Source organism: Ipomoea nil, unplaced genomic scaffold (assembly GCF_001879475.1).
Source record: "Ipomoea nil cultivar Tokyo-kokei standard unplaced genomic scaffold, Asagao_1.1 scaffold0679, whole genome shotgun sequence".
NCBI classification, from domain to species: Eukaryota; Viridiplantae; Streptophyta; class Magnoliopsida; order Solanales; family Convolvulaceae; genus Ipomoea; species Ipomoea nil.
Window position 1 is genome coordinate 88,097 of NW_017617107.1, and position 15,657 is coordinate 103,753.

Consider the following 15,657-nt stretch of genomic DNA (forward strand, 5'->3'; position numbering starts at 1 on the left):
TGTGCAAGTTGCATTGCAATGTAGGAATGTACTCAAATGGATATCATCATCCCTTATGTAAGAGTCAAAACTCTGCGGGTATGGCTCTAGTCGAATTCAGATTAGTTTCACGAGTACGGGATGCTATAAGCAAAATGGATACTATCCATTTATGCAAGTTGCAATATAGTGCAGCCCGCAGGATGCTCATGGGGAGAGACTCTCCAATTACAAATATGAAATGCAGTGTCTAGTTTCAGAGTTATAAGGTTTAAAGATGATTGTCTTGGTGAAGTGTTCTTCTGGTTTTCATTTGTGAGCGTAACATTACCGAATTAATGCCACATGGGGCCCTCCAAGTATAGTGATTTTGCTACGTTTAGTTCTAGACTTTCATATTGATCACCCGTGGTTCTTGACTTTCAAATTGTTAACTACCCATGATCCTTCAACTTTCAAAATTTGACCAATCGTGATCCTATGGAAGATAGTTAAAGGACCATGGTTAACTTGGACCACTAAACGTTGCTACATAGTATTTTTATCAATGTATATATTACCAATAAACTACATCTCATAATGAACAGTTATTTTTAAAATCCGATTTGGTTGACAAGAAAATCTACTACATCTACCATCTTGTTTGATGAAACCATCATATACCAAAGGGTACATCTCAAAAGTTTCAAGAATCTAAAGCTTTAGAAAAACCACATTTCTTGAAAGAGCATGGCAAATAGTGAGTTTTTATTTTTATTTTTTGCCCATATTCTAAATAAGAAAATAGAAGTTAAAAAATGTAAAAAGGGTATAATTAGAGTGGTTGTTAGTCTGGTGATCACTCTAATCGCCAAGTAAGCACAAAAAGATCATGTGCCCCCGACCTGCATTCATTTTATTATGTTTTGTATTTTTTAATCGAAAAACCCAAGTTATTGCAGGAAAACATGATTTTTCTCTTTTACCACATCAATTTGCCTCTCTTCCAACATAGCAAATACCCTTAAAAACCACCATTGGTCATGCTCTAAGCTTTCATGTTCTTTTAACTTGGTGACTTATTAATTTTGGGCTATTAGACTAATTTTTTTATTTGGCTAAATTTTTTTTGGCTTTAACCTTAAAAGTCTAGTAATGTCAAAGCGAGCCCGCCCGTTCCACTGCCGACATAATTTCTAGCGAGCTTTTGCGGATCAGCCCACTAGGTTCACGAGCTATGGTGCAACCCTAGCCCACCCCACGCGGGTCGATGAGCCCGAGGACTTTTTTTATTTTTGTTGAATTTAAATTTCAAAAAATAAGTCTACAAATAATATTATTTTTTATATTTAAAAATAAAAAAATTACATTTTTAAAAATGGTATATATATATATATATATATATATATATATATAAGGAAAAATTGCATCTTTAGTCCCTGAGTTATAACCAAGTTCTGACTCAGTCCCTAAGTTATGGCAGTATTCGAGTTTAGTTCCTCAGTTATGAGCAAAGTGGTGAGTTTGGTCCCTAGCGTTAATATTCTGTCAGCAGCTAACGGAAAACTTAAAAACAATTTAATAATAGAGGGTTAAAATAAGAATTTCAAATTATAATCCTCTTCTTATGTTGAAACTCATTGCACAACCATCATTATTTTCTTCTTATGTCTAACGGAAGTGGGAGATTTCAGAGCTTGGGGAAGAAAAAAACCTTCAATTGTATGTGTAAGAAGAAAAGAATGACTGTTGCGCAACGAGTTTCAACACAAAAAGAGGATTATAATTTGAAATTCATATTTTACCCTTCTATTATTAAATTGTTTTTAAGTTTTCTGTTAGCTGTAGACAAAATATTAACGCTAGGGACCAAACTTGCCACTTTGCTCATAACTGAGGGACTAAACTCGGAAACGACCATAACTTAGGGACTGAGTCAGAACTTGGTTATAACTCAGGGACTAAAGATGCAATTTTCCCTATTTAAAATGTTACATAGCAAGATAGCGTACTGCCTTGTTGTGTTTTTTTTTTTTTTTTGAAAGCTACTGGCTCTATTACATTGTAGTATCTGTTCATATACTTTCTCAACCTACTGAAACACAAAGAACCAATAACGCCTCCACTGAGTGTAAGTGTAAGTGTGTAACATATATATGTATATATATTTCTTTTATAGGGCTTGCTCGGGCTGCGAGTCTTAGCAAGTCAGGCCCATTAGACTCGCTTTTTCACGGGCCATCTTTTTTTACGACCCTAACCTATTCAACTGCGAGGCGGGTGCAAGCTTCGACCCACTTTGACAACCCTACTTAAAGCATCATACTATATTAGGCAAACTTAACTAAAAATTTTGACATTTTCAAATTAAAATTCTAAATTTTCAATTTTAACAAACTAGCACATTGACAATTTGACATTAATAAATATAAATTTAAATATCATTTAATCAATCTAAATCTCTATTTTCAAACTCCAACTTAAAACCATAATGCAAGTATGCAAAAATTAACTTGCATAGATAACTCAATTGGTCGCAGAGATAAGATTTGTCACATAAGAGACCAAAGATCAAGTCTCACCAACGGCAGTGTGAAAGCAACATCTCAACAACAATTTCCTAGATATATACAGCATTTCTTTAAGATAAGTTTATAATGACAGTACACTTTTATTAATTTACATATAGGCAAAGCAAGGCAACTAACTCCATATTTTTTTTACCAAAATAGTCTTTTATAGCAACAAATTTTTTAAATGAAGTACTGAATCTGTTAAATTTGAAAATTGATAACCAAAAATAGAAAGTGAAAGTAGTATTAACTCAACTTAGCAAATATCAATGAGCATATGCTATGAACTATTGCACTTAAAATTGATTATGACATTTGGAGATAAATGTTAAACTATAACAACATTAATTTGATCATATCACCCTCCTCTTCCCTGTCTTTTGACAGAATTCAGTAAACAAAAATGAGCCCAGCATTAGACTGAACTTAAGGAAAAACGCAGAGAAGAATACCTAATGCATTCATCACCATTCAAGCTTACCAACTTATCTACCTCTACCTTGTAAACCTAAAAGAGTTACATTCTATGTCGGTACGAGTGCCAATATTTGGTTTTTTATGACTCCGATGCACTTCTGAATTTCAGTATAAACCGGGAGGTTCTGTGAACAACGCGGCTGCAGGCTTGCAACTGCAGAATCCAGTATTTTGGCCACCCCTGCGGGAGGAAACTCTCTTTCTGTACACTTCTGCAATTATTATCGAGTAGTACAAAAGTCAGACCGAGAAAAAAAAAAAAAAAAAAAAAAATCTTCAAAATGGGATCGAGGGAATCACAACATTTGATACACACACAATGGTTTACCTGAATCATAAGAAAAGTTGCAACACATCGACTAATCAGCTCTGAAGGGATATCTGCCTCGTTTCCATTCACAGGTCTGTTCAGAGTAGAATCAGGGGCCTACAACAATACAATATTTTAAAATCAATTAATCGGAGGATCAGAGTAGCTAGTAAGTATGCTGAAATATGAAATATGTTACAGCTAACAAGCAAGAATGATATTGTGGAATCTGATTGTTTAGATAATCTATAGCACCCACCACATTCTCTGTAGTGCTCTCCATTCCATTAAATTCCTGGACAGAAAATAACACTTGCATAGGATTGTTGCAAAAAGTGCCAAGAGTAGTTACGAGAGGTTACGTGCAACAAGGTGTAATAAAATAGGGCTTTGAAAAACAACAACGAAAAGTCGATACAGGTTTCAGGATTGATGCTGTGGTTGATTAAAAGAAGTGTGTCCTACTTAAGAGTTATCCTCTGAGTGCCTATCCAACATTAGCCATATCATAGTGCCCATCCAAAGTATAAGCCTTTAAGCAAGAGTTTCTATACCTGCAAAACAGAGTCCACCATTATCCGCGCTTTTATTTTTGAACTTTCAATAGTCTCATTGACATGTGATCCAGGTTCCTGAGCTTGGCCTGTATAATGGTCGTAAGTGTTCAACATATCACCAGGATCACAAAAATTAGCAACGGGCCTTGGTGACAAGTTATCTTGATATGTGTTCCTTTGTCTCAAATGAAACAAAGCAGAAGAAACCTGCCAAGCAAAACAGGTTTAGCAGCTAGTGTAGTGACAAGAAATTCCACCTAAGGAAAGTAGCATGTAATCTCATCAAAATGTTGACCACATGCCTGTTTATTTACTTCCTTCAACTGTAATACTATTGTGGCATATTGCTTTCTGAAAGGCTCCAAGTCCATAAGAGTGCAGTCACTGCTCTTTTGATCTTCCATCACATCATCATTCATGTGCCTCAATTCAGCGATCACAGCATGCTAAATGTTCAATCAAAGCCCATGAGCTATCTTCTATGTTGCACATTAATACTAAACTCTTATAAATAATCAACTAGATAAAATGCGAATGCTAGTAAGAGACAAGGAAAACACAATGAAGCATTTGACAGTGAGTGACATTTACCTATTGCAGTCATCCACTTGCAAACAACCAAACACTAACAGCCTCTTCATGGAAAAGAAATTACTTGGAATATTGATTCCATTGTTTGGTTGATGGAAAATAAGTTATTGGGAATAATTAGTATAACGACTCAAATGCCCATAAATAATAAAGATATGTGAGGGTAATATAGGAATTTATGTTGTATCTTTTCTCCCAAAAGGTGTGGAAAATAAAATACCAAAGGAGAGCAAGGAATTTGAGGAATTCATTTTCCATGGAATAAATTCTCCCATCAACCAAACAAGGTAAGATTATCCCAGGAAAATATTTTCTTGTGAACCAAACTGGCCATAAGAGATGCCTGAGTAAATTAATCAGTGATATACCAGTCCTGTCCTCCAAAAACCATTCTGCTTTCAGCTTTGTTTGGGTTGTCCCATGAAAACTGTTCCTTATATCTGTACTAAAGAAAATGTTTTTTTTTTTTTCTGGAATGATTTCCAACAACACCCCCCGGTCTTAAATTGGAGTCAAGGATGAAGAGAATGGTGATACAATTATTTTATTTTAACAGTACATTAAATAAATATGGTTTCTCAAACCTGTGAATTTTTTCAAATTGATTGCTTTTGAGAGATACAAGGAGTATTGGCACAACACAAAAGAAACAGATGTCAAACATCAACATATGCAAAAAAGTAACAAGTTAAAAATCAATAACCTTTTTATCAAGGGCATGCATCAGCTCAGCAAGAGCACGAACATCAGCTTCTTTTGCTTGATGCTGAGCCATTTTACTAGGCTGAGAATATGCTGTGGCAGGTTCCATTGTCCCAATATTTGATTGCCAGTCAGCACTTGATGTTGTCACCTAGTTTAGAAGGTTATAACAGATATTCATTAACTATGGGATGATCCATCACAGCTTCCTTCACTCAACCAGCACTTATAATGCTAGTGCAAACATATTGATTCCCACCAAGTGAAGCTCAGGGTGTCATGAATATCCCGTCCCTCACAACTCTTCATAAGAATAACCATAGAAGGAAAAGTGGAATAGGCCAGCATGGTGTGAGGATGAAATATTTACAAGGTTATATTGAGCCAAATGCTTCCAGATTATTGCTGACTTTCTAAACAAAAATCCCTCTAAAATAATGCAACAAGTTTCTATTCCTGCCTTTATACGAACCAGAAGGTTTAGAATTTAGGAATCTTTTTCGTCATTTATCACATTCAAGTTTATGGACACAAGATATCCTCGCGATATGAGTTACTAAAGAAGAAAAAGGAAGAGGTATAATGCTGACCTTTGTCTGTGTTAACAGATTGTTAATGGCAAAATTCATTGGAGATAAATTAAGGAAACCATCACCATTCTCCAGAACTCCTGATGAGAATTTCATACTCTCATTTGATTGAGCTTTCACTTTGTGCTTGGGGGTGTTCTCAAATGACAAGTCCAAGGCATCAATGTGCCTAGCGAGTAATGTAGGCATGTTCTCATATGGATTTTGGGGCATGCAATCAATATCCTGCCAAAGCATAAAGAACTGCATCAAGCTATCTTCTAAAAATAAAAAACAATAGTAGCAAAAGAAACAATTCAGTATTCATGTCAAAGGACGTTATATACATGTGAGTATACTATTATTCTAAATTATGGCCAATCACATGTATATAAGAGGAAATTTCAAATCCAGAGGTTTATCGTATCCCAGCAACTATATATACATAAAAGCTTCACTAAATTGGAGAAGATTCTGTCACTCAACTCTATTAAGATTTAAGAAAACCTTGTCATTGATTGGAAAAGCATTGTGCAAGAAAAATGTGGTTTGCCATTGTACTTTAGGGTCAAATATGAAATTCAACCAATGTTAAAAGTCAGATGAGTCATCCCCAATTTCTTGGTGACGCAATCAGCTAAATATATGAGTTATGACAACAATTCCAAATTTAATTATAATTTTTATTAATAAGTTTCAGATTATGGTCTAAAATTAAAATTTTCAAATCCAATGACAAATATTTACAGAGTTCAAAACTTTATAGCACTAAGTTCAATATTGAAAGATGCATTACCTTGACAAATTCAACCCCAAGATCAGGAAGGTCAAACTGAATCCGGCACCTGGAATGATCAACTGTCAGCACACTTCCATCATGAATTTCCATTGTCTTAGGGTGGATTGCAATGACGCGTTGTCCAACTGATAATGGCCTTGCAAGATCAGTGGGTAATCCTTCCCTGGTACCCTCACATAGTTCGGTGTAATGTCTTCTAACAGATTCACGATATTGATTTAGCTTCTCTTTTTCCTCCTTCAAGAATTGCACAGAAAATCGCCGTGGTTTGCCAAGAGAACTGCACCACCATTCTCAAAAATGATCCGTTATAGAATAATCAGTTGATAAGAAGTTCACAAAATCTCATGTTAAGCAATAGAATACAAATACCTTCTTATGACACTCCATTCAACACGAGTTAACCTTGGGACATGCCCTAATCCAACATGATGCAAGTATTCAACAAACTCCTTTTTAGCAAACCAAGGATAATCAATTGCACTGTAAAACCACTCAAACATACACCACTTCCGTACATGATCATCAGAAAGACAATTAGAGAGCCTTTTCTGCATGCCATGTTGAACGCAATACAATTATTGTTAAAAGAACATGCATGAATAATTAAAATAAAGTTCAAAGAATAAACAAAATAATATGACATGAATCAACAAACCTTGAGATTGGACACATTGTCATGGACTGAAGCAGAGGGTCTGTCATTGTTGTCATCCAAAATTTTATCAGGAAGCATCAAATCTTTTTGCTTTTGTGGTTTCTTCAGTTCAATCTTACGCCTGCTTCTGACTTTAGTACACAAGGTAGCCCCGTCCGGTGCAGGGATTTCGGCAATTGATTGAGCTGAATCACTTCCATTAATCCCTGGGTCAGCACTTACGGAATGTTTTTTATTCTTTGTAATTTTCGGTGTTGCATTTTGAGAAGACCTTTTACCCTTATTGATCAACTTCTTTGGTGCCTCCTTTGTCTATACGAAAATGGAATCATGTCAAATTGGTTGTTTTTAAAAGCTTCAGAATCAGCTAAAATATAACAGGCATGGACAGCTCAAAGTTAGCCCAAAAATAAAAATAAAATGAGAGAGAGAGAGAGCTACTTCAAAGCAAAGAAGACCAAAAAACTCAGTTCATGAAGTTACTCATTAAGGCATAATACTAAGTTTTTCTTCTGTTTTTTTTTTCCATAAGTGTAATGCTCTGTGTCGTGCATAGATTTTTTTTTTTTTTTTAATCTGTGCCAACATGGTGTCCACTTTCTTCCCACTAAACTTCTTTTTTCATTTTCATATATACTATCCTAACTTAAAAAGGACAAATAGCCCATATTTCTAATAGCATACCATCCTTGTGTCATCAAGTAGAGACACTTCCATGTCCTAGATTATCAGACATTCATATTTGACACGAGTCCTACAAGAAATGAAGAAACTCAAAGCCAACAGAAATCTAGAGACTTAAAAAAACGCTGCTATATTAACTGCTATACTTAATACACATTCATAGATCAAGCTTAACTGGAAGTCTCAATAATTTTAAACATCATGTTCAACTAAGCTCCAAAAAGAAAATATGTAAAAAAAAAATTAATCAATAAGAAAACAATTTTTTTTCAAAAAAAGCATAGATACCTCATACTCCTGAGATTCAGAGAGATAATTACTGGGACAAGCTTCACTTGTTTGCATCTGCATAAAAGGCTTCAAAATTTTACTCAATTCTATCACAAAGAACATTGTTGAAAATATCAATTATTTACTATTGGACGACTTATATCCCATCTTACCTTAGATACCAACTTTTTTGGTGTTTTCCTCACCTCCGTTGTTTCAGGAGAAGCAATAGCACCACATGAAACCTTTACATGTTTTGATGCTTTACTAGAAGCAACTACAATTCCCGAAATGCGTCGACTCCATTTACTTTTAACCCCTGATGATCCACAGTTATCCCTTGGAAGGTTTTTAGGAATAGCTTCTAAGGACTCAGATTCACCATTATGATTATTCTCATCTTTGACCTGGTCCGTTGACTCTTGAATGACAATAAAGGAGTAAGAACACTGTTGCAGATGCATCATGCAAATCCAAAGGGAACAATGATTCAAAGCACACAAAATCTTAATGATATGAAGTGCCAAATGATTTTTCAGGGCAAACTGTGTAGATTATGCAAACCAATGGCAAAAAAGTTGCAGCTTCTTCATCCTTAAACAAAGTACACTTGAAATGGGTTAAACAAGCCATTTAAATGTGAAGGATAGGCTTACAAATTTTAGAAAAGTTGGTTTTTTATTGAGATTTGGCAGCAGATAAAGTAAGCCAGGACGTTTCAGTAGAATGTCTCTGTCAGATAAAGAGGGGGAAAGAACATAGGATTCAGAACATAAGTTGAGATATGGCTTCCTGAATATCTTTTGATGGCACTGATGCACACCACGTATATCCAATTCATGTATTCTCACATAATTGCTAATAAAGTAAAAATAAATAAAAAATAAAAAAGCAACTGAAAATAAACAACAGCTTGGTGCTATATAACTGGCACTGACAAATATTTGAAATGAAACTTCCAAGAAATTACACATTTTGCATAGCTCATTTTTAATTAGGCAAGCATTCAACATCAAGAATAAGAAAGATGTATTACTGTATTCAAAGTCAGATAATAAATTTCTTTTTAATTAGAAAAGGGAAAGCATGGAGATGCACAAACATGAATAATGAAATCTTAAGTTGCAGATTGCAAGTGTTAATACAATGCTGAAAAGTCAAAAGAGAAAATGTGTTTATCCTCACCATCATCATTTTCTGTTGCAGGCATCATTAGGGATAGCTCAGCCAAAGTTTGTAGAGCATCAAAGGTAGAGCCTTCATCTGTATATAATAATTGAAAGTTAACATTGGCAGGAAGTGTGCAACGATTGCAACGATTTATGACTTCTCTTTAATACCCACAAGATAATATTATAGAAAAATAATTTTGGATTTGAATCAAAAAATCAGAAATTCAAGTGAAGCAATCTCTTTTTGTACAATTCTGTAGACAACAAGTTTGATGAAAGGAGGAAATATTATACCATTAAGTCATAGAAGGCATGAATGCTAAGGTCCACAAAGTATCTAAAATACTCTCTGCGTCTCATTTTATGTGTCAGTTAAGAAGACTTGAGTACTTGACACAAGTTATTTACAATTCAATTTTTCATAATATTTAGTTTAGAGTTAGTATATAAAATTTACTCCGTATAATCGTATATATTTGTAAACTACATGAAAAATATTATTAAATACAAAAATTTTAATTTAAAATTTATAAGAAAATGATAAAGAAAATAAACAAAGAAAGAAGAGTTGGTTTGACCAATGAACAGTAAACATGACAAGTAAAATGACATAGAGAGTAATAATTTAATAAGTCTTATTATAGTAAATGTATCACTGGATGCTGTCTCAATCAATTCATACTTGCATAAATTATGAACGAAATTCTATTTATGGGTATAAAGAGCAGTTCTAAGTATTTGTTTTAGCCCATAATTCATGTTTTTTAATTTGAATACAATAGACATCCCTTGCATTGGCAAAATAAAGAAAAAGCTTTATGCAAAATAGATCTTTCAATGAAGGAATCAGGGATGAGCAAATTTGTACAGAAACCAAGAATGTCATTGGTTTATATTAAGAGCCAGATTTATAAACTAATTCTTAGAACTCATGCCATTGGAATATCTCCATTAGATCCTAAATCAAGCCCAAGAATAAACTCATGCAAACATGTAAACAAGTTAAATGAATTTTTTTAAAAAGGCATTGGAGAAAAATCACCACACCTCTTTGGAAAAGAACCTTTTTGCTCCTCTTTCTAAATCCCTGTGAACAAGTCTTTGAAACTTTTTCATTCAGAATCTCCATTTCATGTTTCTTTCTTACTGCACCCAATCTATGATCTTCTGTACCACTACATACTTCCTTGATATCATGAAAATTATAGTCACCACTTTCCCCAGCTTTCAACTTTTTCTCATTTAGTCTTCTCCCTTTTTGCATTGTTTTGCCAACACTTCCAGGTTCCATCAAATAATTCCTACAACTAGATAACTCTCTGGTATCAACTTCCATGCTTCCTTCTCTGTCCATTTCACTACTGAGAACCTTGGCATTGGCTATTTCCAGATTAGCATGCTGCGTTGACAAAAAGTGAGCAAACAAGGTTAAGTATTTTTGAAAATTTGTGCACAAGAAAGCAACAGAAGAGTTCAGATCAAAGTCATTACATTGCTTTCAGTGGTCCAAGCAGGAGAGGACAAAGCACTGTCTGTTCCATGAATAGGTGTTTGAGAAACCTGAGGAGAACCCCCTCTGTGTGAAGCTTCTGCTAAAGCCAATGCTATTTCACGTGCAACTTCATCATCATGGGCATCTAAATTTATTTTCAAATCTTGTCTACTTGGAGAAAAATACTTCTTGGCTTTAAAATTTTCATTAGAGCGTGATACTGGAAACCGTGGTGTCCTCTTTCCTACAACACGAGTCTGGTCCCCTGAAAGAAAATTCCAGAGAATCATCAATATTACCCCAGCATTAATCCATTAACAATAAAGTAAACCATAGTCCTACTATGGGCCGGAAGAGGTCCAAAGGAGTGCAACAGAAAGAAATTTGGAATTCGAAATTCAATTTAACATGAAAGGAGACTCAATTAAATCCCATAAATCCTCATGTGCAATGCATCTAAAGACTGATCCATGAGAAAACTTGCATTGGCAGGTCATTAAATGTAAAAGCATGATTCCTTTGAAGACAATAACTTATTCTTTTTGGTTTTCTCAGGGGAAAGGGTGCACAACCTTTTGAGCATTTGCTCTTCAATAATGCCAGGCAATCATAACCTGATGCAACTGTTGAAGGGTGCAAATCAGATGCTTTACTAGCCTGAACTTTACACCGAGCGCGTTTTTGGGGATTTCGAGTTGTTCCTGCACCCTCATTGTTTTCCTGATCACTATCGCTTCCAACCTGTCATCACACACATTAATTACTCAGTCACCATAACATGAAAGCAATGAGCCATTCATACTTTATAAATTTCCTTGTTTAGAAAGCCTCAATGACAACGAGAATTGCCAATACTTCTCAATTACAAAAGGCATATACTTGTAACATCATAAAATGTGTGTGTGTTCCATGAGCAATTTGAAAAGATATTATTTGTGATGCACTTCAATTGAAGGGTAATCATTCCACCACATTTCAAACAATTGTTATCACTCGTATGCAATGAGAATCCTCACTTTTTCAAAAGCAAGAAAAACAGAAGATTGGGGGGGACTGGGGAGCAATTGGCTTAAACAATTAAATAATATATATTATATACAGTACCAATCATGTGAAAGTTCAATGTATTCTGAAGTATAGTATCTCACCAAGTTGCAGTAGTGATCAGTCATCATTGCAATCAACCCAACAACAGAAGCAATCCCCTCAGGAAGAGATAAGTAAGCCTGAATTTACAACAGCATGTGAGTTACAAAACAGTGACGCAGGGATTATATACATAAATGGTACCATAAGCCCATTCAGCCATTCTTTGTTCACAGTTGATAAAAATGAAAGTTCAAGATGACCAGAAGATTAACATTCCAAAAGTCAAAGAAAAAGCAAACCAAGCAATGCTCAGCATACAGCATTTAAGGACAGTAATTGAAAGGATCTTAAGTACAATAAATAAATAAATAAATAAATATTGATGCAGGTTTTATAAGTTGAATCATGAATGGAATGTATAAGGACCCATTGGAAGGCCTGTATATATACTGGTCTTCCTTCTATAAATATTGTTTTTTAAAATGAATATTTGAATAAGAGTTATTTTCCTCCCCCATCCCCGTTCTCTTCTTCTCCCAAAACTCTTGGTACTATCTTGTCCGTCCACAATCCACATTCAAACAACCATGTTTACCCTATTCATGGTGTAAAGAGCCTCCACCATATCAACTGATCGGTTTTGGACTGCTGCTGCCACCTGCAAATAAATACAAAACAACACTTAAGGTAAATAGTCACAGATTAACCACAGCAAAAACATGCCAGTCTAGATTAATTAATGAAAAGAATAGGAAAATCCTGACTGCTCATGAATTGTGAAAAAATCCAGTATACATGCAACCTATTTAGGAGATAAATTAAACCATTAGTAAAAAAGGACACTTCTTTTTTCCCTTTAGAAATTACCTAAAGGAAATGATTTCATTTGCAAAAACTGAGCTTTGGTCCACAAAAAATTAAATCAGGAAGAACCAACCTAGAAAAATGCAAGTGTGATACTCTGATCTGAACTAACCTTAGACCAATTAATTCAAACAAAACCTAGTCCAATGTTAGAGAAACATGGTGGGAACTAAAATGCTCACTTTTTTCCAATCTTTATTATACTCCCGGTATGCATCATAGAAACTCTCCAGCTCTTCCTTGCTCCATTGAGGACCTAACATGTCAATATACTTCCTCTTCTGCAATTTAACAGGAAATTATTGATTCAAGATGCATTCAGATGCTTCTTTCTAAAGCTATTTATATGATCAATACAAATACAAAACAGCAAATGAAGTTATTGGGGGATAAAATATTACAATTGGGGGAAAAAACTAAAAAACTATTATATAAAAAAATAAATAAATAAATAAAAACAACAACAACAACAAAAACAAATTGACTCTCCTAATCTATTTACAACTCATATACAGTTCAATGATAGCTTGGTTCGTAAACAAATGGGCTTGAACAGTTGAAAACTTTAAAAGCTAAACGGGCAAGCTCAAAAAAACCCTTTTTTGTTTGAGTTTGGCTCATTTACACCCATATCATTGTGCAAAATTACAACTCTGCAAATTGGTATTACAACTCTGCAAATTATAATTTTCAAAACTGGAATATAAAATACCTTTCATAAGAATCCATAATTGTTGGCCTTAAGCACATATCCATAAATAGAAAGAAAATATTGCCAATAAATAGTAAAATCTGAGGTGCTATGTATTGACAAAAGAAAGTCCATTTGAGATGCATAAAGAAGAAATAGAATCTTAACAACACTTACCCGTTGCATGTTCTTTTTAGAACTATCTCCATCATTACTCAGGGAGACATCATTTCTATTAGAATGTCGTTTATTTAAGCTCCTTGGTTGTCTTGGTGGGGCCATAACTAAGATTCTGCAATGATATACCAAGAAGAAAATGCAAATTCCAATTTTAAAAATCACATGACATGTTAAAAGCAAAGTACAAAGCCACATCAGTGATCAGTGATCAGTGATCAGTCATACTCATTCGTCAAAGTTTCAGCAAATCAAAAGTCAAACTAGTAGAAACTCAACCATGTAATTATTTTGATGAATGCATTGAGATTTTAGAAACTCAAACCAAGTAGCATATTCCAAACAGTTAATTATTTTGAATCCACATTCTGGCAAAGTTCCATTGAAACCACTTTATTCAATTGTTTATGGGAAGAAAAAGAAAATGTTACTAAAGAAGAGACTAGGAACAGAATCTTATATGCTTTTTTTCACCACTAAGGCCTCTTTACATAAGTTCAAAAAGCAGGTAGCAATTCCATAAATTTTTTTTCAAGCATAACTTCTCAGTTTAAACAATTCCAATCATATGCCCTAATTACCCACCAATGCAGTAGCCCATATCTAGCTAATTCAAAAGGATCAAGATGAGCCTCAGGCCTTCAGATAACTCCTCAAACAGTTCAAATCCGCACAAAAGTTCAAGTGAAACTTTCTAATAAATCAAATTTTATACCTGAAACCAAGCTCATCAAATTAACACAACATAAGCTATATGTACACCCCCACATCAAATTCAAGTTACACAAAATAGCTTCAAACTAAATAACCACTGTGTTAATCGTTACAGTTCCATCCGATTAACCCAATAGCTCGAAAATTCCATTCCAACAGCTAAAAACGCTAACCAATCTACGCAGTACACACGCTGGCAGTGAAATTAATCGAAATAAAAAAAGTTACAAAAAATGCTTCAAACAGAAAACTCGAAATTTAAAATGACCGAAATCAAAGAAACGATCCGGAAAAGCTCACGGAAACGCAGGAAAAAAGAAAAATCAAATTCTCAGTACAAAACACTTGGAAAAAAAAAACAAAAAACGCACCGAAGAAAAATGAAAACAAATAACAGTTGGTTTACTTACAGGATAGAAAAATCCACGCGTCTGAAGATTCTTCTGAATCAAATTCAAATTTGACAGCACAAGTGAGTGAAAATTGAGCGGCGAGTGGGAGCATAGACAGGAATGGCAGATATATAGAGACTAAAATGGGGTTTCTGGGAGCGCAAAGCGGGGTGGGTGAGCGAGAAGAAGGAGAAGAAGTAGCAGTAGAAAGATGGATTCTGAGGGTAATAGCCGCGAAACTGCATTTGTATTTTGTGGTTAGCTGCGTTTTTTTAAAACGACATAAATAATAAGGAAATTTGCACTTTTGGAGTTTGGTCCCTAATTGTAAGTTTAGTTGTTACTTTATAGATATTAGAGAAAAGGGTCAAATGCATCCCTAAACATTTCACTAAAGGTCAATTAACCCCACAAACTTTTAAAAAGGTCAATTGAACACATGAACACACAATTTTGAGTCACTTGACCCCACTAACCGGTAACTTTTACCTGATGAACCGGTAATTGACACCGTGGCATGACACATAAGCGTTGAAGTGGGTACTTGGCTGCCACATAAGCATAAAAAAGAATTAAATTAAAAAAAATTAAATTAATAAATAAAGAATTTAAAATCAGTCCTAAATTCTAATTCTTCTCGTCTTCTTCATTCAGCCCTAAAAAGAATTAATTAGTCCTAAATTATTGTAAAAAGAATTAATTAGTCCTAATTAGTCCTAATTCTTCTCGTCTTCTTCATTCTAATTCTTTTTCGTTGCAACAGCCTCCGCCACCGTTCGGCGCTCCACTCCGGCGGTCCACCACCTCGTCGCACCACCATCACCATTGAAGGTTTTTCCTTTTTCTTCTACCACTAGTTTTAGGGTTTAGGTTTTTTCTTTTTCTTTAAGCAGTATAAATTTCTTTTTTCATACCACT

The 15,657-nt window shown here is 34.5% G+C and overlaps 1 protein-coding gene across 3 annotated transcripts; it reads right to left on the reverse strand.

Moving 5' to 3' along the window:
- Positions 1 to 2,799: 2,799 nt before the first annotated feature.
- Positions 2,800 to 14,979, reverse strand: LOC109175005 (protein ALWAYS EARLY 3-like). Of its 3 annotated transcripts, none has more exons than XM_019324271.1 (21): positions 14,758 to 14,979; positions 13,634 to 13,748; positions 12,948 to 13,046; positions 12,497 to 12,559; positions 11,961 to 12,038; positions 11,385 to 11,553; positions 10,812 to 11,077; positions 10,368 to 10,719; positions 9,334 to 9,411; positions 8,322 to 8,560; positions 8,167 to 8,223; positions 7,195 to 7,506; positions 6,909 to 7,087; positions 6,534 to 6,816; positions 5,759 to 5,983; positions 5,170 to 5,319; positions 4,178 to 4,321; positions 3,873 to 4,082; positions 3,578 to 3,613; positions 3,337 to 3,435; positions 2,800 to 3,220 (listed from the first exon to the last, which is right to left on the reverse strand). In XM_019324271.1, the coding sequence occupies exons 2-21, from the start codon at positions 13,736 to 13,738 to the stop codon at positions 3,056 to 3,058; spliced, it is 3,309 nt and encodes a 1,102-aa protein (XP_019179816.1). In that variant the 5' UTR covers positions 13,739 to 13,748; positions 14,758 to 14,979; the 3' UTR covers positions 2,800 to 3,055. The 3 variants fall into 3 exon arrangements, with proteins under 3 accessions (XP_019179816.1, XP_019179815.1, XP_019179817.1); XM_019324270.1 differs by having other exon boundaries at positions 8,322 to 8,569; XM_019324272.1 differs by lacking the exon at positions 3,578 to 3,613 and having other exon boundaries at positions 8,322 to 8,569.
- Positions 14,980 to 15,657: the final 678 nt, after the last annotated feature.

Excerpts from the sequence above, each read along its gene's own strand:
- LOC109175005 (XM_019324270.1), bottom strand. The coding sequence starts at position 13,738 with ATGGCCCCACCAAGACAACCAAGGAGCTTAAATAAACGACATTCTAAT. Across the intron at positions 5,984-6,533 it reads TTGGGGTTGAATTTGTCAAG|GATATTGATTGCATGCCCCA; the intron begins GTAATGCATCTT and ends ATGCTTTGGCAG. Across the intron at positions 4,083-4,177 it reads TGAAGGAAGTAAATAAACAG|GTTTCTTCTGCTTTGTTTCA; the intron begins GCATGTGGTCAA and ends TTTGCTTGGCAG.